Source organism: Rhinopithecus bieti, unplaced genomic scaffold, assembly GCF_001698545.2.
Source record: "Rhinopithecus bieti isolate Rb0 unplaced genomic scaffold, ASM169854v2 scaffold_36959, whole genome shotgun sequence".
In the NCBI taxonomy this organism is placed as follows: domain Eukaryota; kingdom Metazoa; phylum Chordata; class Mammalia; order Primates; family Cercopithecidae; genus Rhinopithecus; species Rhinopithecus bieti.
The window spans coordinates 1,290,574-1,315,577 of NW_016816945.1; the positions used below are offsets into that span (position 1 = coordinate 1,290,574).

Consider the following 25,004-nt stretch of genomic DNA (forward strand, 5'->3'; position numbering starts at 1 on the left):
AAAAAGAGTTGTCCAAACATTAAAAGGTTAGTGCATGAATGAACCTTTACGCATTAGGTAAAATGTAAAATGATTAAGGTGATTTATAATGCCCTGCACTTTACTTATCCTAACTGCATTGGGGAAGGTGGCTTTTATGGTTCTGTTTACATGCTTTCATATACTTCTGCTTCTTATCTGAGTTAACTAAAACAGCAAAAGGAAGAACCTTAAAGGAACTTAGAGTGGTAAAAATGTTTTTGTCTGTATTTAGAAAGAATAGTTATTAGCTGTCAGGCAACACTACGGGACCCTAGAACTGAGGCTTTAATGTAACTAAGTATGATCAGATGACTTACTACTCCGATAGTCAGATAACATACCTTACCTGAAGAGGTCAAAGCAAGCTGGTCAATAACCTGAAAAAAACTGTTTTGTCAGTTTTTGTTTTGCCACAAAAAGTAGACTGACCTGGTAGGAGGGTAAGATGGAGGTGCGGTGACTGGCTGCATGGGGTAGCTCCCAGGTACCTGGGGATAACTGTAGTTACTCTGTCCATATCCCAGGCTGGGCTGGTTGTAACCCCCTGTGCTAGACTGAGGTTGACTAGTCTCAGTGGGCTTGTTTCCATCCTGTGGTCTAAGAGGAGAAATTAAAAATAAATAAAATTAAAAGTGACCTTTCTTGTGTGGTCTGCCAACCACAAAACTCCTGGGTAAGAATGCTACAAATCTATAATAAGCAATGTTATGATTAAGCCTGGAAATAAATACAATCCTAAAGTAAACTACATCAAACTGAGTGCTGGTCCAACTACATTTGCTTGAAGACAATGCTAAGGAAGGGGAAGAATCAACTGTATCCACAGAAGAGACATTAATATGCGCCATTCATCACAGTAAAAGCTATAAAAGAGCGTCGCGATATTCTGTGCTACCAGTTTAGGTGATCCGGGAGAAGTGATCTGTTAGGGAATAAATGCTTTTTCTCAAAGGGGACTGCTGAAGACTAGAAACTAACAAAAATGTAAGTTTTAGGTTGGAGTAACATTTACGTAAGTCCACGGCATCATAAATTTAGAGAATTTGCAGGTTTATGATTCTCATTTATTAAAAACAGACCAGGCCAAACATGGTGGCTCACACCTGTAATCCCAGCACTTTGGGAGGCCAAGGTAGGAGGATGGCTTGAGCCCAGGAATTTGAGACTGGCCTGGTAATATAGGGAGACCACACCTCTACAGAAATAGAAAAATATTATCCAAGTATGGTGGTATATGCCTGTGGCCTCAGCTACTTGGAAGGCTGAGGTGGGAGGACCACTGGGGCACGGGAGGTGAAGGTTGTAGTGAGCTGTTAATCGTGTACTCCATCCCCGGTGACAGAGAGACTCCATCTCAAAAAACAAACTGCCGGGTGCGGTGGCTCATGCCTGTAATCCCAGCACTTTGGGAGGTCAAGGCAGGTGGATTGCCTGATGCCAGGAGTTCGAGACCAGCCTGGCCAACACGGAGAAACCCTGTCTCTACTAGAAACACAAAAAAATTGGCCTGTCGCCGTGGCTCACACCTGTAATCCCAGAACTCTGGGAGGCCGAGGCGGGCAGATCACGAGGTCGAGAGATCGAGACCATCCTGGCCAACACGGTGAAACCCCATCTCTACTAAAAATACAAAAAATTAGCCGGTTGTGGTGGTGGGCGCCTGTAGTCCCAGCTACTCTGGAGCCTAAGGTAGAAGAATGGTGTGAACCCAGAAGGCGGAGCTTGCAGTGAGCCAAGATCATGCCAGAGCGTGACTCGGTTAAAAAAAAAAAAAAAAAAAAATTACAAAAAATAGCTGGGTGCGGTGGTGGGCGCCTGTAATCCCAGCTACTCAGGACGCTGAGGCAGGAGAATCACTTGAACCCCGGAGGCGGAGGCTGCAGTCAGCCGAGATTGTGCCATTGCACTCTAGCCTGGACAACAACAGCGAAACTCTGTCTAAAAAACAACAACAACAACAACAAAAAACAAAAAACCAACCAAACCAACCAACCAACCAACCAGAAAAAATCATTTACTAAACGGGGCTGCATAAATTAATCTAACTTGGCTCCAAGTCTCCGTAATGGAAACACCAGAGTAAGGCAAAGAGACCCCTCCCAACTCCCTGCTCGGATGAACCTGGAAGTAAGTATCCCTGTTAAACGATGAAAATTAATCTCAATTCCAAGGAAAACTCCAGGAGTTTCTATTACCCCCTGGCCCTAACAGTTTACATCACAGCTGCAGCAGACTGAGTTAGAGCTATTAGTACTTTAAGCAAAGCCCAAAGAATCAACAGGCAGGCCAGGCCAGGTGCGGTGGCTCACACCTGTAATCCCGGCACTTTGAGAGGCCAAGGCAGGCGGATTACTTGAGGTCAGGAGTTCGAGACCAGCCTGGCCAACATAGTGAAACCCTGCCTCTACTAAAAATACAAAAATTAGCTGGGCATGGTGGTGCATGACTATAGTCCCAGCTACTCGGGAAGTTGAGGCAGGAGAATGGCTTGAACCTGGGAGGTGGGTGCACTCGCCACTGCACTCCAGCCTAGACAACAGAGCAAGACCCCATCTCAAAAAAACCAACCAACCAACCAACCAACCAACCAACAAAAAAAACCCAGGAAAACCAGAGAGAGTGTTGAAGTACTAACTTTTCCCGAGCTGAAATAGGTCCCTTATCAAACCCCAATTCATACATAAAACTCCCCAGATATGGCTTGGATATACTGTTGCATCAGAGCATCAAATGGGACTTCATACGTCTGATGACACTCTGAAATGAGAATCTTCCAAGAATAAGCCACTAAGTTTAACTTAGCTACCGCAAAGGCTGCCTACCAAGTATAAATTACCAAGTGGCTTTGATTACTCACTGTGCACTTTAAAAGTAATTTCACGAGTGTTTGTCAGAGCTAATTTCTTACCTCTAGAGCAGATAAGTCTAGGTTAGAAGTTGATTTCTTGTTTATTCCCCAAAATGTCTTCTTTCAAACCAGAATTCAATGTACCTTCAAGACTGTATCCAGAAGCCACCTAAGTGACTGTCTAAAGCAAAGACCTAAAATCTTTTGTTAAGTAATATTAACACTGTTTACCTGCTAACCAGTCATGGGGTATGAGCTCTGTTCATCCTATAGCAGGATACCCAGTTAAGAATTTTTATTTGCCTATAATATTTAGATTATTAAGCCTCTACATAATGTAGAGAAAATCACGTCAACTGCTTAAGCCGAGGCAGTGATGTTTGATTTCTTGAACACGGGTATGTTCTTTCCAGACAATTAGGTCATACGACCATTTCTTGGCTCACGTGATGCACCCCTTCCCCTCCTGCCTGTGTGAACTACCATGTTTTTCCCAAAGAGAAAGCGGTTATCCATTTACAAGGTCAATGAAACCAAAGATAAAAGCATCAAAAAGTACAATTCTATCAGTCATGCTGCTTTGAGTGAAAACACACACACTCTTTAAAACAATAGCCTTCTCCTACCCAAAAAGGTCATTGTGAAACCACAGAACCTATTCAGTGTCATTCCTCATGTTGGCCCTTGGATGGCACCATTTCACCTTTTATTTATTTATTTTTTTTGAGATAGAGTCTTGCTCTGTCGCCCAGGCTGGAGTACAATGGCGCCATCTTGGCTCACTGCAACCTCTATCTCCCAGGTTACAGTGCTTCTCCTGCTCAGCCTCCCCAGTAGCTGAGATTACAGGCATGCCCTCTACACCAGTTAATTTTTCTGGTTTTTTTGAGACAGAGTCTTGCTATGTTGCCCAGGCTGGAGTGCAGTGGAGCAATCTCGGCTTACCATAAGCTCCGCCTCCCGGGTTCATGACATTCTCCTGCCTCAGCCTCCCAACTAGCTGGGACTACAGGCGCCCACCACCACGCCTGGCTAATATTTTGTATTTTTTAGTACAGACAGGGTTTCACCGTGTTAGCCAGGATGGTCTCGATCTCCTGACCTCGTGAACCCCCTGCCTCAGCCTCTCAAAGTTCTGGGATTACAGGCGTGAGCCACCGTGCCCAGCCAATTTTTTTGTATTTTTAGTAGAGACCGGGTTTCACCATGTTGGCCAGGATGGTTTCAAACTCCTGACCTCATATGATCCACCCGCCTTGGCCTCCCAAAGAGATGGGATTATAGGCGTGAGCCACTGTTCCCAGCCAATTTCACTGTTAAATGCCAAGTATTTCTGTGGTATGTTCTAGTACATCAGTTACTATAATGTAACAACAGTGAACATCTGAGAGTATGTGAAAGCAACCATTAATAAGGAACTAATCCACAGATTCCTTTAAGGGTATGTAGTTGGTTTCTTTCTCTCCAACATGAGACTGACGCATTAAGGGGACCGTGGCCTTACCTTGTAGGTGCAGTGGCTGCTGGCTGCTGCCCATAGGCTGGATAAGCAGGCTGAGTGCCATATGCAGACTGAGCTGCATAGGAGGCCTGGGTGGTGGTGACTGTAGCAGTGGTGGTATCATAAGCACCAGTGCCATACCCCTGGACAGGCTGGCTGTATGCCTGGGGGGCAGTTGGAGTAGTATAACCTAGAACAAAGGAGAACTGCATCAGATTACAGGCCCCCTTAAAGATCTGCCTACACACTCATTATCACAACAATTTGTAAACCACTTACTTTTAAACCATCATGATATTGAATCCCTTTAAATATTCCCCCTTTAGCAAGAGTAGCAACAAACTACTATTTAAAGCCTAAGTTCTCTGAATATACCTAGCTTTTGGTAAAGTAACTGTCTCATTTGCTCTAAAACCACACCTAATAGAAATGGCATGTCATGCTACAGAAAGCAGGGTTCCTTCTGACCCCTCTTGAACACTGTGAATAGGAGACAAGTCTGTTTTTGCCAAGTCTGTACTAATTGTGCTAGCAGGTCTTCTTAACAAGTTTCTGAACAAACTTACATGCCCCAAAATGCCCTCAAGCAGGAATAAAATATCCCAGAAAAAAGGTAAAAGGCAAATGACATAGCATTTTAAAATAATTACAAAATAATGATCCAGGTACTAGTTCTAACACCAAAACCTGTAATTTGGGTAGTAATTAATCACTTTCTTTTAGTTCCAAGCACTACATCACGTGAAGCACAAGCTCAATTACTTGAGCACATGAATAATAAAGATAAACTATAAATTATAGTTGCTTAACACAGGTTAAACTTTTTTGGTTAATTATTTAAAATTAAACTTCGATACTGCTCCAAACATTTAAAAGGTAATATTTTCATATCATAAAGCACATTTCTGCCTGGTTATCAAGTTACTCAGCTCCATTCCTCTCTTACTTACCTACCACAAGCAAAAGGCCTTTTCCTGCTCAGCAATATTGGAGGTAAACCCTAGAGTCCCTCCTCCCCTTCAGCACTTCACTAACCAGGTGTCAGAAAAGACCTGCTCTCACAGGTATGCTGCAAAGCAAGATGCATTCTCTCCCTAGCTCCTGCCTCTACCAGACCAGGCAGGATCCATGCCTTTCCCTTTGGGACCTGGGCATGGAGCATGACCAAAACCACAAAAGTCTGCAGCTCCTAACTAGAGTCCCTTTTATCGTAAGAAGTGTTACAACCATTCCTGGTGCTGGGCTCTTCTTCCTCATGGTCAATGGGTACAATTAAGCCATGCAATCAGAAGTTTGGTTTACACTTTGGGACTCTGAGATGGGAGGACTGCTTGAGTTCAGGAGTTAAGATACCATCCTGGGCAATACAATGAGACCTCGCCTCTACAAAAAATAAACAAACTTAGCTGGGCATGGTGGCATGAGCCTTTAGTCACAGCTACTTGGGAGGCTGAGGTGGGTGGACTGCTTGAGGCTGGGAGGTCAGGCTGCAGTAAGACAAGATCCAGCCTAGGCAACAGAAAGAGACCCTATCTTAAAAAAAACAAAACTTTGGTCTAGGTGCTGGCATTTATATCCATCAGAGAAAAAAAAAGTCTAAATCTCACTGAAGAAAAAGTTTCCATATTTAATATAAATCCTGAATCAAGACTGCCCATTTTAGTTAAGATTTAGGCCTTGAAGTGTCCTCACATACTAGCCAAAACAAGTATCAGCTTCCTTTTGTAAAATCACCTTTTGTAGCACAGAGTATAATAATACTCTTTTCTTCTCTATCTCAAATATTAAAAGGAAATTCTGAAATCATACACAGAGATAGTAATTTCCTTGTCAAAACTGCTGGGTTAAAATGTATATGAAAGTATACATAGTTTCTTTCAGAAAACAGGAAGCCCCAAGCAAAAAAAGTTTTTGAGTTGGCATGTTGTTCATCTGAACTGCTTAAGTTTTTTGCAGAGCCCTAAGGTCAACCACATAAGGCATTCATTTATTTAAATTTAATTAGAATCTAATACCATCTACCCTACCGTTCATACACCGATTACTCCCCACTACATGACAGAATACCTATAAGATTTACAAGGAGGGCAATTAAAAAAACAAAAAACTAAAAGTGATCAGGGCAATAACTCATGTCATAAAACTACGCAGCAACAGTTAGGGCCTTGTCATGCTAAGGATTACAACAATAGACACTGGGTTAATAAATAATCTTTTAATTAATCTGTAGTACCCACAAAAGCAGCCAAGCAAAATGAACAAAAATCAACAGAGCAAAATGATTTAATGACCAAAAAAAAGACCAGTGGCAAAAAAAGAAAACACACCTACTATGTGCTGACAACTCGAAGGAAAAGGGTGGTAAGAAGTATTACACAAACTGACCAATATTTTTGTTCAATGTAAAAATTAAAAGTTTTAAGAATTCCATTGAATTGAGGTTTATATAGCCCCTTTCTTCTGATGTTTAATTTTAAAATCCTAGAAGAGAACAGTGTATTTTATCTATTCCTTCCAATGATTATCCACTAACCTTTATGTTCAAAGGCAGCATGAAGTAAGCAAAAATGCAGCTTGTGTGCCTGAAATCACTCACCACCAATTAGACTCCTGCTTAGTTTTGTTCACACAGTTTCCTTATCAGGCTTAATTTTGGTGTTTTATACCCCAAAATTCTTGGGAGGATTAAAGGAGATAAGGCCACCCCATAAACTATGAATTCTATACACACATTATTAAGTGCAATCTCCAGCTCATCAAAGCTACTAGTCTCTATACTAGAGTGACCTGTACTTTTCAGGCCCACAGTCATGATGGGGCTTTTTCAACCAATGACAATGGGATACATGGCTCTAGAGAACCACTAATTTGCCTGTAAATCACTCCGTCTCATCCCTGTAAAATGATCTAAGGATTCCAAAGGTTAGATCTAGGGCACATTAATTTTCACATCATACTTGTTTTAAAGAATGTAATAGCTTTAATACATGAAGTCTATCTCACAATTTCAAAATTCTATGCCAAAAAATTCAAACTGCATAAATTAGTTCCAGCTCTTCCCACAGCTGCAATGAACACCACTACAATGTTTAGATAAACATTTCCCATCCTATTCGAGAAACACCCTGGACGGGTTAGGAATTACTTCCCACCAAAATCAGGACACTGGTACTCAATGAGATAAATTACAGACAAGTTTTTCCCCTTAATTGGACTATATATAATGCAGAACTAAAGACAGTTTGAAAATAAGAGCTCTGATATCTTTAAGACTTTATTAAACAGTCCTTTGTAATAGCAATAATAAAAGGGGCGGGGATAGAGAGCCTGAAACATTACATAGCACTGAACACAAAAAAATTATCATAGATTTTTCATGTATCCCACCCAACCTCAGCATCAGAATACCATTTCTTCTAATTCTTAGAATAGTTTATTTTTTAGTTTCTTGGAACAATGTTATATATATTCAAGACATATCATGGATTAAAATAATTCATAACACTTAAAACAGAAAATAAAATGTGTCTGGACTGGAAACCAACCAATAGACAAACATGATACATGCAGGGTGGCAGTCTGCTCCTCTACATAAATCTCATCATGCAATCTATCCTTCAGGGAACAGGGGAAAATCAGCTGGGGAGAAATCATCTGAAATACCTTTGGGAAGGTAAATAACTATTATTAAGGCTTGAAACAAAGTAATATTAAATAAGAAAACCTTTCCCAAAATCATATAAAGAATAGGATATGGATCTGCAAATGGCACCTGAAGCAGTTTTTCATTGGCACCTTGCTGTGTGTGATGTTAGAAAGTTTGGGTGTTAAACAAATGAAAACACCTAAAGGATTAACATTACAGGGTTAGACAAGATGGAAAGCATTTCCCATGCAAGAATGAGCAGGATAGTCAAACCTGTACTGGTCCCTTCTACTGTGGAAAGCACAAAACAAAAAGTAGAGGGTACACTATCAGATGAAGCAAACATGTGAAAACCAGTTTGATTTTTAAGCAGCTCAATTTAAGAAGGCTCATTCTTACTCAGTATTAGCATTAGCAAAATCTTTTAAATAGTCTCCATTTCGTCGTGAGATTATTCAATACGCTGTATAAAACAGTTAAAAGTTCTTTTCTCTCTTGGAATTTCTCCCACCCACATTCTATAGACTATAAGAGTAGGAAAGAAAGAGAGAAAATACCTCTTCCTAAGAATAAAGGATTCCCCAGATGCCAAGGTATGGACCAGAATATACATCCAAAAGCATGACTAATAAGCTTCTTAGCCAATGCCCTAGCCAAAACAACCCAAATATCTCTCCAAGGCAGGCCTTACCAGTGGGAGGCTGTCCATAAGAAGTTGCATAGGCGGTCTGCCCATAGGTTGCAGTGGTCTGAGCCTGGGTATAGCTGACATCAGTGGGCTGTCCATAGGTTCCATAGCTTTGTTGCCCATATGCCTGCTCCAAAAAAATGAATGCAAGAACTTCATATATCAACTTTTGTATTTTAGCAATAAAATGGATTGCTAAGTTTCTAAATTGGAGAACCAAAGTCAAAAACATTCCTTTCTAGAAGATTAAAAAAAAAAAAAAAAAAGACAAATAATCACAGTATCATGAATGTTATCCCTTATCTAATTCACTCATATCATGGAAAAGTTAGCTACAAAAAAAGCTCATTAGATAAGTAGGTAATGTTATTCACAGCTTCTCAGAGGGGGGAAGAAAAGATAATCAGGCAAAACCTCAGTTAACTATACACGAGATTAACAAGACACTCTCAAGGGAAGAGCAATAAGGGCACAGGTGTATTAATTGCCAGCACTTAGCATAGCACAGTTTTAGTGATTGGAAACGAAAGGTAGGAAGACAAATGAACAAAGCGAAAGCAATGAAGAGGGCTAAAATCTGTCAGAAAAAATTGAAAACCAGATTTTCAGCCTGACAAAAGACTTTAAAACTACTACACCACTTCAAAGAAAATGAACCAGAACGCTGTATGTCCTCTTATGGTGGGCACATCAGGAGTACTGTCTTTTGAACTTAGACATCAATAATACTTAAAATCAGGCAAGGAATAAGCTGTTCTTTCAGATATTAGCATGATTATTCTCTAGATTTGTTTAAATGACCAGTTACGTAAGATCTGCCAGAGACATCACATTCTGCCTGTCCTAGAACATGTTTCCAAGGCAGTTATTAGTATCCATTTTATGGCATGGATCATTTCAGAATCCAACATCATCTTGAGAACACTAGAAGGCTAATTTCTAGAATCTGTTGGCCTAGGTTTTTTAACAGACTCTTCACTGGAAAGAACTCAGGAGCTCCTTGGCTAGGTCACCAGTTTTTTAGAGCTAATCCCACCACTTACTGTACGACCACTGGCAAGTTACTTAATATCTATGCACTGCAATGTTCTCCTCTGCAGAATGGTCATATCATCCTCATTCTTTGCAGAATTGCTATGATGAATAAATTCACTAAATTTAAACACAATGAAGAAGGACCAAGCATGGAACAGGGCACCTAACTTGAGAAATCACACTAAAAAGTTATAGAGAGCCAATTATCAGCCTCTGAATGGTTTCATTGATGATGGCAGAATGGAGTCCTTCACACTCCCATTGTGAAAGTCTGAAATGCCTGGGTATTTTACTATTACAAACACATTACTCATTTGTTTTACTGGATAACTGAAAGATAACTGGATAATTTACTGATTTTACTTGGAGGTGCAGCTACATATAATTATCCTAAAGATTACCTGGGTGGTCTGTGCATATCCTTGAGTGGGCTGGGCGGTGTAAGCACTGTAGCTGCAAAATAATTAAATGCAATAACTTGAATAGAGAACATTCAAATACCACCTCTACAATTATAGAAGGCTCCATACTCAAAAAATATTAATCACAGACAAAATGCGGTTATAGAAGACTGACTTACCCCTGCTGCGCTGCAGCTTGGCTATAGGTACTGTAATCTAGAGGAAAACGAGGAGAAAAAATAGTGTAAAGTTAGCAGAAACAAGAAGAGAAAAAAGGGGGAAAGAATTCACATGGCAGGAAGAATTTCTTTAAACTATAGGGGGACCTGCCAACATAGGTCCAAATGAGTCCCCCTTATCTCTCAAAACCTAATAGAAAAAAAAGTCTAAGTCAGTTAAACTCAACATTTGACTATGGGACTAGCTAATGAGGTCAAGATCAGCTGATTTGGCAGGTATACTTTGCATGTTCTCATGACCACAAAACCCAACCCAATTCCGACTGTCATCTGAAACACAGACGATCATCAATATCTCAGACTAACAACAGGATCAGAAGTTTTTTCCCTCATATAAAACGGAGGCATGCAACAACAACACAAAGTTTAACACTAGACTGGTTAGGTTAGAACCTACCTCTCCTCAAAAACGAGTTTTCACTCCCCTCCCTTTAGCAAGTTAGACAAACCACCATTCCCTAGCTCAACGACAGTGAAACAGAATGGCAGAAAAGAGGGCAGTCACCACACTCCAGTGTTTTAAAGGGTTTGCTGTGTCAGAACTACATTTGTGCAACAACTTAAAAGCTAGATATATTATAAATCCTGGTGAAGCAGAACTAAGGCAGAATCCTGAAGACAGGCAAAGACGAAAAAGCATTTAATCTTTCTGGGAAAAATTTGGCAACATCATTGTCTCTCATACAACTCAAAATGATTTCAACTTTAAAAAGTAAACCTCCCTATAATTTTCCTTTTCCTATGAAATTTACAACATGCGTCCAAAGGGACCAAAAACTCTGGTCCACTGAGGTGTCTACAAGTAGTAAAACAAACAGAAAATAGTTTTAGAGCACTACTGCATTGAAGTTAGATAAGTTTAGTTTTTTTAAAGGCAGTTAATTATTTTAGAAAATTCTGCCCAATTCTTTCTTCTCCATAAGAATACATATCTTGTTCTGTCTGAAGACAGTACTGCCATTAGGACGGAAAAAGGGGGTCCTTTATTTTCCAATCAGAAAGTAGTCCCTTATCCAAAATCAACAATTGACAGCTCTTCATTGCATCCACTTCACGCAATCCAAAGCCAGCCTCACAATCCCTCAGCGGCCTGAGAGAGCTTTGCTGAATCCATCTCTTCACGTTGGCTTATCTGTCTACCTCTCTATACTTTATTAGTGGACTACTTTCTTTCCTTTGTACACACTCGTAACTCAAAACCCTGAATCACCAAGAAGATCAAATCAACTGCCCAAAGGCTACCTATAATGAAAAAATAATTTGTTCATGGCAATCTTAAAGGTATTTTCAATAGCACTACAAGTCATACTCTCTGTGACATTAAAACTAAATGCAAATCATTTCTTCCACGTGGCATCCACAAAATAAACACAGCAATGAATCATTCAACATCAAATATTTTAACCCACGTTTTGTTAAGGTCTTTGAGAAATGATTCTAAATCACCGACCTGTAAGTAGTTTCCAAGACGACTTTTACACAATAGTAGTTATGTAAAACATAAAACTGGCAAAGCTGATATGGAACAACTAATGACCTCTTAACAGTGAGAAACCAGAGGATTCGGCCCTATACTAACCGGTGGGCTATGGAAGGTAGCAAATTTGTTTCATGAACTTACATTTATCTTCCTAGAGCACACAAACATCACCGGACCTCAAACAAGCTATTAGGTTGGTGCAAAAGTAATTGCGGATTTTGTCATTAAAATGGCAAAACTACAATTACTTTTGCACCAACCTAATACAATTACAAACTGGTCAGATTATTCAGCAACCGTGTTTGTTTTTAACCCCCAAAAGTGAGCCACAGACTTCACTAAAAATCACTTCACTGTGATTGAGGGGTGGGGGTTCTAGATTGCAGCGAGTCTTTTCTACATGAGATACACACAAGGAGAGAAAACCTCTATTATTATTAACCCAAGGCAATGCTTTAACACTTTATAGCAGTCACTATGGAAGCTGCTTCACACTACCTGAGTTGAAGTCAGCATGGGACAAATTTGTGGAATGATTATGCAGGAAGGTCAGAAAGGCTCAAAAGCTTAACAGGTCTAGCCTAACTTCTGTATTTTACAGGAAAAGAAACTAAGGCCCAGATTACTTATGTGACTCTCTGAAGGCCCCCCAGCCAGGCTTAATGTGTTTACTTTGTGTCAACAGAAACCACAACTATAATTCTAATACAGTACAAGCACATGGTAGTTACTAGTGAACAAGGTTTGAACAAAGTTGACTGAAAAAAGACATGCCCGGCCATGCAAAAATGTCAACGCACACGTTTTGCCTTTTCAGGCTTTTGCAGAGGAGAAGAGAGTGGATAGGGCACCTAGGAAACCACTTTCCACCAGGAGGTTAGCTGTGGTATTTCAGAGTCCTCTCTTCTACCGGCATTCTTGGTATCCCAGCAAGAACACCCAACACTTACCTGTTTATTGACCACACAGATGGGGTGAATTCTTAAACTGTCCTTAAATTGCTGGATTCTGGACTCTAAGAACTCTGGAGGGTCCAGAGCTGTTCCTGTCTTTCCTCTCATCTTCTCTCACTGTCTCTAAGGCCTGGAACCAGGTGGCCTGAGAATACCCCCAGAGGCAAAAATGCTCCACCCTGCCAATTTCCGCGGGCTAGTGTACCCACAGCTTGTGACCTGCAGGTGGTGGCTAGGCGACACTCTTAAATGCTCCTTCCATCAAGGACCACTTTGGAGTTCCCATCCGGGGCTTGCTTTCAAGTGCCTTTAAGATCGCCTCTACTGGCCTCTTTTCCCTTTCCTCTGTCGACCTACGAAATCAACAGGCCTGCCGGCCTAACGCAGGCGAATAAACGTGCGAGACCACTGCTGAAACATAATTCAAATGCAGGCTCGGCCTTTTGTTCCTCCTAGGTTAGAGAGGCCAGAAATATCTTACTGGTAGCATTTCTCGTCTCTCGATCCAGGCTGGCCTTATTATACAACGGATGTCCCTCGGCGTTTGCAGAAAAAGGGCCCTGGGAAGCCACTTAATTGGTTTTGGGGGAGGGGAGGGCGTGGATTAATAAATAACGATAAAATGGAGAAGCCCAAAAAAGCGGCAAACTGGGGGCCCTGGAGGAGGGAAGTACATTCTGTCTAAAGTCCAGGCGGGCAGAAGTTCGGCTTGGGGCTGGAAGACGCCGAGGGGGCAGTTCGGCAGCGCCAGACGCCCCAGCCGACTGGGCCTTAAAGATGACGGGGCTCCCGCTCATAGGCCGGCACCCCTCGGCCCACAAATCCACGGTATCTTTCTTTGCTTTTTTCCCTGGTTTCTTGGGAAACCCTGAAAACGCGGAGGGAGGCAGCCTGCGGCCCCCCCGGCGGTTTCACAGTGACCGGCTCGAGGGCTGGCCAAATCCTCCGCTTCACGCAGGGCCTCGAAGGCCGCAGGCCCCGCCCACGTGGCGGGAGGCCCGGAGCGCAGGGCGCGAGGACCGCCACACAATGGAGGCCAAAGCGGGCCCCGCGCGCCCCCGCCGCAGCGAGCCCCCTGCGCGCCGCGGGAGCCGGAAGATTCCAGAACCGGCCCGCCCGGTGGGGGGAGGGGAGAGGAACGCGGATCCCCGGGCTCGTCAGGTCGCGGCGGGTGCCTCAAACCCCTCTCGGAAACTCCACTCAGTCTTCCCAGCCAAGCCCAGAGACAAACGACCGCCAGTTTGGGCGTTCCGGCTACCGCCGGCGCGACCGCAGTTCCACCATACTCACCCGTGGACGCCATTTTCTCTCCTTCCTCCTCGTTCTCTCAACGTCCGTCTCCCTCTCGCTTTCCCTCTAGGCGCCGCACTGCGCAGGCGCAAATCCCGCAACCCCGGGCGCGACCATCAGGCTAGGCCACGGGGGTGGGGTCAGGAGGGATGAACCACGGCTTTCTCGTTCTTCGCGTCCGCAACCCTTGTCCCAATCTCTCTAAAGAGCGCCCGACGTGACACTCGAGCCAAAATAGCACCTAAGGGGCCAGAGCGCGGGTGAACGGGTCTCAGTGTGAAACCGGAGAGGCTCTCTTCACGAGGCTAGGTTGTTTGCAATGGTTCCGTCCGCTGGCTCTAGGGACCGTCGCTGAAGAGTCTGCCCTGCAGGGAGACGGAGATCGGCGGGAGGGCTGGGGGAAGGGACCCGGACTAGAACAACTGCTGACTAATCCGCGGGCCGCGGGGAATGGGTGGCGCGCCAGCCGGTCGGCCGGGGTCACGCGGCCGGGTGTGCGCGGAATGGATTCAGGGTTTCCCGATCTCGCCCTGGAGCTAGAGTCCCGACTCCCAGCCTGGGTCCCCGACCGGCCTTTCGGGGTTGCTGGGCGCGCTCTGCAGTGAGTACCCGGGACGCGTGGCCCGGGCCAGCGGGGAAGGGCCCCGAGGCCGGTCGGCTAGGTGGGAGGCCTCGAACGCCGTTTCTGTCCCCGAGACCCCATCCCCGGTAACGGTCGAGGTGGAGCACGCCCTTTAATCATCCTTCATCCAATACCCTTGTTTCTACAGAAGGGGAAACTGAGGTCCAAGGAAATTGAGTATCTTTGCAAAGTCCCCAGCTGAGTTCGAACCAGACAGATCCTGGGACCCCCTACTCTATCCACCACCCGGAAGAATCTTCGTCCTTGTCTTTCTGCCCTCCCGGCTTCCCAGTAAGGTAGGCAGGGCCTGGTGGTGCACTGCCCGTTTCATAGATTGAAGAAAGTGAGGTCCAGGGGGCTCAAGTCCCAGTTCCGAGTGTCCACGGGCAAGCCTTTCCCCCTTGCTAAGGTGCCCAGAGCTGGGGAATGGTTGTGAGGTGAGGATACAGGAGGAGGTTTAAGGTGGGTGTCTTGGCCCCAAACCCTGCCTCCAGGCAAGGCTGGCCCTGCCCACCTTTCTGGACCTCTAACCCCAGCCCCCTAGGTGGATACCCGGGTCCACAAAGGGCAGGGTTCACCTTCAAATCCCTCAGCAGGACCAGGAGTCAAGCTAGTGTCCTTTTTTCAGTGAACATATATAAAGCACTGGTTGTGTGCTGCGAATACCCTGGGGAATGTGGGGATCAGAGGAGCCATGAGCTCAGACCACCTGCCTAGGGAGACAGACTAGTCAAGCTGTGCTCCTAAAGATAAGATCCCTGATGTTGGGGGGCCAGAGGAGGGGAAGGGATATTTGAGCTAGGCTTCCAAGAGTAAAATAGGAGTTTGCCTACTGGCGAAATGGAGGGAAGGACAATGCAGGCAGAGGAGCTTTCCACATTTTTCCTGCAGGAAACTGGTAGGTGTGGAGAAGGCGCTTGGCAGGGGAGCAAATTAGGCAGCCTTCTTGTCTCTCTGGGATCCTGCTTCCTGCCCTGAATCAGCTCAGTGGGAGTCCTGGGACAGAGAGGCTTGACCAGGGACCTACAGGCCCTGGAGGACAGGCTGGATGCAAGAGGAGAGCACAGGGGAGAAGGCCTTGCTTTGGTGGGCAGGGAAAGGCCATGTTTGAGGGCCAAAGCTGGGACCAGCTAGGCTGGAGCAGCCACCTCCATGTTGAGGCCTTCTCGATGGGCCAGCTGGTGGCTACCAACGCCCGCCATGATTAGTGGGGATTGCTATGATTTATGGAGCAAGAGTTGTGGGCCAGGGCCCACCTTAGCCTATTCCTTTTTATTTCATCATCCTCTGAGGAAAGGAATTTCTGAATTCCCATTTTACAGATGAAAAGGGAGAGGCTCATCTGTAAAATGAGGCTCATCTGTAAAAAGATGAGGTTGGAAACTTGCCTTGGGACACAGAGCAGAAAGAGGTGGAGCCCATACTGAAGCCTTCCTGTGGAAAGGGGAGCTAGGGCCAGAGGGGCTGTGCCAGTAAGGATGCAGGAGGAGGCTTACGGTGGATGGGCTCACCCTCAAAGGGGATGTCTCAGTCCCAGGTCTCTTAGTATGGCTCAAGGTGTGGGACTCCTGCCCTTCTGCCCCACCCTTCCCCAGTCTGCTTGCCCATTGGCTGGCCCCACTCCAGGGTCAAGGGCAACTGAAACCATCTGGAGCATTAAGGCTGGGCACAGGGTGGGGGAGGAAGGAGGGAGGTAGTAGCCTGAGGGAAGGGGGAGGACAGAAGAGGGCTAGAGATGGCCCTGAATTCGCCCAGGGGGGTGAGGGGCTGAACCCCTCTTTTTGGGAGTTTGGGCCCCTCAGGACTCAGGAGTCTCTATGCCTGTCCCCTGCCAGTCCTTAAACAGAGGTGAGTGGAATGGCAAGATGGCTTATGAGTGCATGGGTTAGGGTCTGAGCTCCACTATGGCCAAGCTTCTGGGCCTGCCTCTCCAGCCTGTTTCCACCTCTGTAAAATAGGGCTGTTGATGAGGTGCTGGAGAGGGTATTGGTGAGACAAAACCTCCAATAACAACTTGTTCTTTTCTTTTACCCCCAGCGCACAGCCCTAGGACCACCCTTGACCATCCTCAACCAAGCTATGCATGCCAGGGGCCCCCATGGCCCACTGTCCCCGGCGCTGCCTCTCGCCTCCTCAGTCCTGATGCTGCTGATGAGCAGCCTGTGGCTGGTGGGGGCCGGCCCCAGCTTGGTCCTGGCCCCGGAGCTGTTGCTGGACCCCTGGCAGGGTGAGGGCCAGCCACATGGACCTTGGAGGAAGCAGGAGACTTGCTGTAGGGCCTGGGCCCAGTTGGCAGGAGCAGCACAAGGCCTCCAGGCGTCAAGCAGGGATGGGGCCCAGTGTCCCGGGGGAAGCGTGGCCTTAGGAGCATGCTCAGCACATCCACAGCCAAGAAGGGAGGCAGAGGATTCGGCGGGGTGGGCTGGAACCTGTGGGTAGGAGTGCTTTTCTCATGGTTACCCGGTCTGGCAGCTTTTCCTTGAAATAAGAACTAAGGCCAGGCGCACTGGCTGACGCCTGTAATCCCAACACTTTGGGAGACTAAGGCAGGTGGATCACTTGAGGTCAGGAGTTCGAGACCAGCCTGACCAACATGGCGAAACCCTGTCTCTACTAAAAATACAAAAATTAGCTGGGCGTGGTGGCACATGCCTGTAATCTCAGCTGCTCGGGAGGCTGAGGCAGGAGAATCACTTGAACCTGGGAGGTGGAGGTTGCAGTGAGTCGAAGTTGTGCCTCTGTACTCCGGCCTGAGTGATAGACTGAGACTTTGTCTCAAAAAAAAAAAAAAAAAAAAAAAAAAGAGAAAACAACTAAGACTTTCAGCTAAGCATGAGGATGGGAGGAGGAGGTATTGGAGGTTCGTGGAGGGACCTTAGCTGAGCACCTGTTTCCCAATAATAACAACTCCAGTTTGTATTTGAGGACCCCCAATGATGCTCAGAGAGGTTAAGTGATTTGACCAGGGTTACACAGCTTGAGGGAATGGGGTAGCTCCAGGATTGAAGCAGGCCATCTCATGCTCTCAGCCAGGTATGATTTAGTAAATACAGAAGCAGAGTACCTTCATGGTGTCTGGGACATAGTGAGTGCTCAGTAGCAGGTTGTCAGTGCAAAGACTGAGTGGCAGGTGCGGTGTGTTCTGTTTAATACCACAGAGGCGTAGCCACAGTGTTTGGAAGTCCTTGGTCCCGTCCACCAATGATTAAGGGCTGACTGTGGGCAGACTGGCTCCTGGGGAGGGGAGGTGGGCTCAGCAGGTGGCCCTGGTGTAGGGTAACCTTCAACCTGGCACACCTGGGGCAGCCTTGGATGTTGGGGCCACTAACCTGGCACATAAGCCCCTTCTCTCTCCCAGTGCACCGACTGCTGACCCATGTCCTGGGCCACACGGCCCTGCCAGGCCTGCTTCTGAGCCTGCTGCTCCTGCCCACTCTGGGCTGGCAGCAGGAGTGCCACCTGGGCACATTGAGATTCCTGCATGCCTCAGCTCTGCTCGCCCTGGCTTCTGGGCTGCTGGCAGTACTGCTGGCAGGCCTTGGGGTGTCCGGTGCAGCCGGCAGCTGTGGATACATGCCTGTCCACCTGGCCATGCTGGCTGGGGAGGGACACCACCCTAGACGACCCCGTGGGGCACTGCCACCATGGCTGCCACCATGGCTGCTGCTTGTCCTGACCCCACTGCTCAGCTCTGAGCCACCCTTCCTGCAGCTCCTTTGTGGCCTCCTTGCTGGTCTGGCCTGTATCCTTTGCCTGAGCCCAGGGCCCGTGGGGATGTGTGGGTTCTGTGGGTGGGTGCCTAGGAAGGAAGTGGCACAAAGGGGTGAAGTCCCAAGCAATACCAAGGAGCCGTGCACACACATTCCAGGAGCTTCTCCAAGTCTTCCTCTGGGACATGCTCTGGGCTGGGACCTGGGGGGTCATGGCTTGGTGGAGGTGCCAATTACAATGTAAAGGGCTCCGTGGGCTCCCTGTAATATCGATGCCATTCTTCGCAGAAATAGAAAAAATAATCCTAAAATTTATATGGAACCACAAAAGGCCCAGAATCGCCAAACCACTCTGAGCAAAAAAATAAAAATTAAAAAAATTAAAAGCCTGGCCATGCGCAGTGGCTCACGCCTGTAACCCCAGATCTTTGGGAGGCCAGGCGAGCAGATCACTTGAGGTCAGGAGTTTGAGACCAGCATGGTGAAGCCCCATCTCTACTAAAAATAAAAAACTTAGGCCAGGCACAGTGGCTTACGCCTGTAATCCCAACACTGGGAGGCCAAGGTGGGCGGATCACAAAGTCAGGAGTTCGAGACTAGCCTGGCCAATGTGGTGAAACCCCATTTCTACTAAAAATACAAAAATTAGCTGGGCGTGGTGGTGTGTGCCTGTAATCCCAGCTACTAAGGAGACTGAGGCAGGAGAATTGCTTGAACCTGGGAGGCAGCAGTTGCAATGAGTCGAGATCGTGCCACTGCACTCCAGCCTGGGCGACAGGGCGAGACCCCAGTCTCAAAGAAAACCCCAAAAAACAAAATTAGCTGGGTGTGGTGGCAGGCGCCTGTAGTCCCAGTTACTTGGGAGACTGAGGCAGGAGAATTGCTTGAATTCGGGAGGCAGAGCCTGCAGTGAGCCAAGATAGTGCCGCTGCATTCCAGCCTGGGCAAGACAGCAAGACTCCCTCTCAAAAAAAAAAAAAAAANAAAAGAAAACATACACATGGTCAACAGGAATATGAATAAATGCTCCACATCACTAATCACAGGAATGCAAGTCAAAACCACAACATGACATCACCTCACCACAGTTAAACTGGCTCATATCAAAAAGACAGAGAGCCCTCATACACTGCTGCTGGGAATGTAAATTAGTACAGCCATTACGAAAACAGTATGGAGGTTCCTCAAAAAACTAAAAATAGAACCACCGTATTATCTGGGAATTCCACTACTGGGTATATCCACAAGAATGAAAATAAATGCATCAAAGAGATATTTGCACTCTTACATTTAGTGTGGCACTATTCACAATAGCCAAGATATGGAGTCAACCTAAGTGCCCATCAGTGGATGAATGGATAAGGAAAACGTGGTATATACACAATGGGATATTACTCAGGTGTAAAAAAGAATGAAGCCCTATCATTTGCAGCAGTGCGGATGGAGCTAGAGGCCATTATGTGAAATTAAATAAGGCACAGAAAGACAAATACCACATGTTCTCACTCACAGCAGCTGAAACAGTGAATCTCATGAAGACAGAGTATGGCATGGTGGCTACCAGAAGTCAGGAAAGCAGGGAGCTAGTATGGATGAAAAGAAAACTTAAGTATATAAATGTATTTATTACCCCCGAACTGTGCATTTAAAATTACAAAGATGGTAAATTACTGATGTATATTTTTATCTCAATAAAAAACAATAATTTTGTTGTTGATTGCATTTTGAAGTAACATTTTACCTTTTTTGTTTTTTAAATTTTTAGAGACAGGGTCTTGTTTTGTCACCCAAGCTGGAGTGTGGCAACGTCATCATAGCTCACTACAGCCTCAAACTCCTGGGCTCAAGTGATCCTCTTGCCTCAGCCACCTCAGTAGCTGAGACTACAGGTATACACTGCCACGTCCAGCTAATTTAAAAATTTTTTTTGTAGAGACGGGTCTATGTTGCCTAGGCTGGTCGTGAACTCCTGGCCTCAAGTGATCCTCCCGTCTCAGCCTCCCAAAGTGGTGGGATTATATAGCTGTGAGCCACTTCGTCCAGCCCTAAGATGATTCATACCTATCAGGGAAAACAGTGCCACCGGAGAGAACAGGCTGGCCCCTATACTCTGGATTGGGGACAGGAGTTATCCAGGCCTGTCTGAAGGCAAGAGCGGGTGTATCCATGGGACTTCTTCCAGGAAGGGTGGGCCTTGAGTTACAGACCTGAAAAGGTGCACAGGGTTCTGGGAACAGAGTGGGTCAGGGGTGAGCCCAGGCTTTGGGGTAAGGCATACCTGGCTCTGTTTGGCTGAGTAGTTTCAGGCAGATCCCTTTTCCTTTCTGAGCCTCTGCTGCTGACCAGGGTGATGCTATTCCATGCTGGGCCACAGTGAGGAGATGGGAGGGAATGGTGGCCAGCACACTTGGCATGGGGCCTGGCCTGTGGCGTGGGCCCACCGCTGGCTGCTTTTGGTTTTCCTTGACTGGCCGCCCTGCCCCGGGCAGACAGACGCAGCTGGGGCCTTCCGGTGGCTGGAACCCTCAGAGCGACGGCTGCAGGCACTGCAGGAGGGTGTTTTGTGCGGGACCTTGGCGGGGTGCTGGCCCCTGAGGCTCCTTCCCACCCCGGGCAGCCTGGCGGAGCTGCCTGTCACCCATCCTGCCGGACTGAGGTGAGGGTGATGGGGGGGATGCCAGCCCAGGTGGGCACTGTGGCAGGGCTGGCAGTCAGGCCCTCTTCTGTTCCCACTCCTCCAGGCCTCCCATCCCTGGACCGCCTTATGTAGCCTCCCCTGACCTCTGGTCCCACTGTGAAGGCTCAGCCCTGCCCCCACCAGGCCTGAGGCCTGTGCAGCCCACCTGGGAGGGCTCCTCAGAGGCCAGCCTGGACTGGGCTGGGGCCAGCTTCTCCCCAGGGACTCCGATGTGGGCGGCCTTGGATGAGCAGATGCTGCAGGAGGGCATCCAGGCCTCACTTCTTGACGGGCCAGCCCAGGGGCCCCAGAGCGCACCATGGCTGTCCAAGTCCTCTGTCTCCTCTCTGCGGTAAGGTGGAGTGGGCAGAGGGGGGGTCCCCTGGTGTAGGGGCCGGTGTGGCCCTGACACTCCCCACGTGTCCCCTCACAGGCTGCAGCAGCTGGAGCGCATGGGCTTCCCCACGGAGCAGGCGGTGGTGGCACTGGCAGCCACAGGCCGCGTGGAGGGTGCCGTGTCACTGCTGGTTGGAGGACAAGTGGGCACTGAGACCCTGGTGACCCAGGGAAAGGGTGGGCCTGCCCACTCCGAGGGTCCTGGGCTTCCCTAGCCCAGGCAGAGAGTGGGGCACAGGCAGGCCCTTGGGTGCTAAGGGCTGGGCTGCATGTGGGTAGCCCGAGCTCCTGCTCTGTCTACTGAGGACCACAGTGGGGAGCAGGGGCACCTCTGGAGGCAGGAGAGGCCAGCATGCTGCCCTAGTATGTGTTTAGAATAAAAACCAGTTTGTTTTTCAACCTGGACCTCCTTGGAGGCAGCAGTTGTGTTTGACTCTTCTGTGTTGGCATCAGGGGGATGAATGAATGAGTGAGCACCAAATGAATGACCAGTTGTGGGACAGCTGTTCCCTGATGTCTGGAGACACAGGCTTCCTGGCCCTGCACCATGTAGCCTGTACCTCCAGGAGGCTCTGTCCTCCAACACAGAGCATTCTTCACTACCCATTTCCAGCTCTCCTCCCATCGTATTCTCATTCCCAGCTGCCCCCATCTAACCACACACCGAGACCAGGCTGCGGGGAATCAGGTAGGGGCCTTTATTGGCCAGCACACATCTACCTCCTGGCATCTGTCACAAGCATTTGTGGGAGCAGGCAGCCCCTTCCTCTCCACGTCCCCATCCCCAACCTGAGATGCGGAGGGCCTAGGGGCTCAGAGGGGAGAATTGAGGCAAGAAGCCCCTGGTGATCCAGTCAGGATTGGGCAGCTTGACCTTGGGGTGGGGAACCCAGCACTGGACAACAAGGAGGGAGGGGCACAGGAGGGCTCCCCGAGGTTTGGCTGGGGAGGAGAGAGAGGAAGACTGCTCCCTGCCCTGTCATCCCTGCATGTGCTAAGCCCCAGTTCCTGACTCCCTCAGTGCCTTTGGGCCTGGATACTCAGACAGCAGATGAGACAAAGCCTTGTACCTCTACCCCTCCTTGAAGGCCTGCCTCCCCCCACTTCACAGAGGGAAACAGGCCCAAGCCTCTCCTCTCAGCCGCTCCTCAGCCTCAGACATGTGCATGGTGCCAGGACTGAGACCTGCTTACCCCTAAGGCCTAGATGGCAGAAGGGACCCTGAGGATATTAATAAATATGGACGGGCGGTCCCTGGAGGCAGCTGGCCGAGTCCAGGTAGGAGGGGAAGCCTGGCCTGGTCTGCCCCAGGGGCCGCCACCGCCCTCAGCCTCTTTCATCCCGGCTCCTGGGGGCCACGATCCGGTAGTTGGCTGCATGTCCGCCCCTCTTGCCCCGAAGGAGGCTGGGGGTGCCTGTGCCGGCAGGGCCTGCCCCAGACCCCATCTCTGGTTCTGCCGGAGGGAAGGAGAAGGAGAGAGGCCACATCAGGGTGGTTCATGTGAGGTACCCACCTCCCCTTGGCCCTCTAGGGGGTGGCAGAACTGGGCACCCTCTGCCAGGTGTAATCCACCCTGGTATCTGGCTGCAGAGCTGTGGGAAAGGGGGTCTACAGATTGGGGTCTGCCAGGACTTACCAGCCCCCCAACCCAAGGAGAGCACTCAGTGCCTCTGATTCCTGCTTTGTCAAGTGGGGTTAACCACACCCACCGCCTTTAGGAAGTGTTTAGCATGCCGTGAATGCTTCACATAAAGGCTGCTGCTTTTTCTATTCATTTTGGGGTGGAGGTGTGTCCTGAATCATCCTCTGTGTGGTAGCTGGGTAAACTGAGGCTAGGGAACAGACTTGGGCTAGGCCACCAGTTGGAGGGAAGGGCTTAGGAGGCCAGGCTCTGCCACTGACCTACTGTGCAGTCTTGGGCGAGCTGGACCTCTATCAGGGTCTCAGTTGTCTCATTGCTAAAACAGGGACAGTTCCGGACGGAACTGGAAAACTACTCAACTTTCAAAACCGAGGGTAGGAGCTATCTCCTCCAGGAAGCCTTCCGTGGCTATCATCTCAGCCCTTCCCGAAGTAAAATGAGCAGGCCAGGCAGGTCAGAATAGGCTGTTTTTCTAGGGGGAGATGGACACTCAGGGAGGAGAGGGCCACAGGGGAGGACTTGGCTCAGCCTCCATAGGACAGATACTTGGGTTCTGGTGAACACCAGGTTCCCATTGAGGGCACTGGTAGGGAGTGGTAGGCTATCCCCTCGTAATCATGACTGTGCCCTGACCCTGTGTGGCCCAGCCACCCATGCACCTCCGGGTTGAGAGGAGGGCTCCTGGAGCAGACAGGCATATGTGGTCACTGAAAGGGACATTCCATGCCTTAACTCAAGGAGCGTGGGAGGGGAGCGGCACAGAGCACTGGCCCCAGTGCCAGCTAGGATCATGTCCTGGTCCTACTGTGCCAGTTATGTGGCCTTGGGCAAGTCGCAGAACCTCTGAGCGTCATCTGGAACGTGGGGATAATAGTCCCGTTTTTACACCTTGTGATACATGTGTTTACCATGACCAGGACTGGAAAGTGGTTCTCACAGGAAATGCTGGATTATTATGGTTACTAGGTTGGTGTCGCTTCCACCCAGGTCTCCTGCAGGTCTGGTCCCTGTGAGTTTGTCACAGTCAAATTTGGGGTCCTGGATGAGTGGTAGAGTCAGCAAACTTTTGCTGGTGAAGCCCAAAGGGCCAGCATGTTAGAGGAGAGACCTGGGGTGGACCCCTAGCCTGATCATTCCCATTCCTGTGACCCTGAAGCAGTCACAAGAGCCTCCAAGCCTGTTTCTTCATCTGTAAAATGGCCATGGCATCGCTCACCTAGCAGGCTTACTACTCTAAGAGACTGGAGATGATCGATCCAGCCCAGGTGAGCCAGACACGTGGCAGCTGATACTATTATAATTATTGATTATAACCTAAACAGGAACCCCATCTGGGTCTTCAGTAGCACCTGATGTGTATGTTGGGCCAATGGGGAGGGTCCCATCTCCCACTCCTCTGACCTGTCCCTCCAAGCCCTGACCCCAGCTGGCTCGAGGGGCCACTGGCAGTGGGTGTGGGACTTCTGAGGTGCCTGGCACTTTTCTCCCTGGGCTGTCAGAGACAGAGCTGGCTGAAGGCAGGGACAGATCCAGAGCCATGGTGGCCCAAATGTGCCCCTTCTGGCTCCTGCCCCAATCCTCAGAGAGAAGGTGGGGACACCTAAAAAGGTTCTGAGAGCCTGAGATTTGGTCCTTGGCCCCTCTCTGTAAGAGGGGAGGAGGTCTGGGAGCTAGCCACTGAAGTTTCTAGAAGTTAGAGAAGCATGCGGCACTGTGGGAGGAGCTTTGGAAGCAGACCCCATACCCTTCCCAGCCTCTGGGCCTCTGCACAGGCAGGACTCTCTCAAGGCTGCCCTGCCCACTTCCCCACCTGGCACACTCAATGGGATCTTCCAGGACCCAACGCAGAGTCCC

At 48.1% G+C, this 25,004-nt stretch overlaps 3 protein-coding genes across 10 annotated transcripts in view; 1 reads left to right on the top strand and 2 right to left on the bottom strand.

The window, feature by feature from the left end:
* Positions 1–14,437, bottom strand: part of EWSR1 (EWS RNA binding protein 1) — a 46,089-nt gene extending 31,652 nt beyond the window's left edge. The window contains exons 1-7 of the mRNA XM_017855530.1: positions 14,103–14,437; positions 10,320–10,356; positions 10,141–10,192; positions 8,708–8,831; positions 8,290–8,307; positions 4,374–4,560; positions 451–618 (exon numbers count right to left, since the gene is read on the bottom strand). Coding sequence (XP_017711019.1) covers positions 451–618; positions 4,374–4,560; positions 8,290–8,307; positions 8,708–8,831; positions 10,141–10,192; positions 10,320–10,356; positions 14,103–14,115 — 599 coding nt within the window. The 5' untranslated portion in view covers positions 14,116–14,437. The remainder of the gene's footprint in view (positions 1–450; positions 619–4,373; positions 4,561–8,289; positions 8,308–8,707; positions 8,832–10,140; positions 10,193–10,319; positions 10,357–14,102) is intronic.
* An 18-nt stretch (positions 14,438–14,455) lies between these two features.
* RHBDD3 (rhomboid domain containing 3) lies at positions 14,456–21,925 on the top strand. Of its 2 annotated transcripts, none has more exons than XM_017855547.1 (7): positions 14,456–14,703; positions 14,873–15,020; positions 16,762–16,951; positions 18,083–18,466; positions 20,928–21,090; positions 21,176–21,463; positions 21,545–21,925. In XM_017855547.1, exons 3-7 carry the CDS (start codon positions 16,804–16,806, stop codon positions 21,720–21,722), a joined length of 1,161 nt encoding a protein of 386 aa, XP_017711036.1. In that variant the 5' UTR covers positions 14,456–14,703; positions 14,873–15,020; positions 16,762–16,803; the 3' UTR covers positions 21,723–21,925. The 2 variants fall into 2 exon arrangements, with proteins under 2 accessions (XP_017711036.1, XP_017711037.1); XM_017855548.1 differs by having other exon boundaries at positions 14,488–14,764; positions 21,545–21,906.
* A 257-nt stretch (positions 21,926–22,182) lies between these two features.
* Positions 22,183–25,004, bottom strand: part of EMID1 (EMI domain containing 1) — a 55,389-nt gene continuing 52,567 nt past the window's right edge. For all 7 annotated transcript variants that reach the window (XM_017855542.1, XM_017855543.1, XM_017855544.1 and 4 more), the window contains one exon: positions 22,183–22,961. In XM_017855542.1, the coding sequence (XP_017711031.1) occupies positions 22,710–22,961 (252 nt within the window). In that variant the 3' untranslated portion in view covers positions 22,183–22,709. The remainder of the gene's footprint in view (positions 22,962–25,004) is intronic.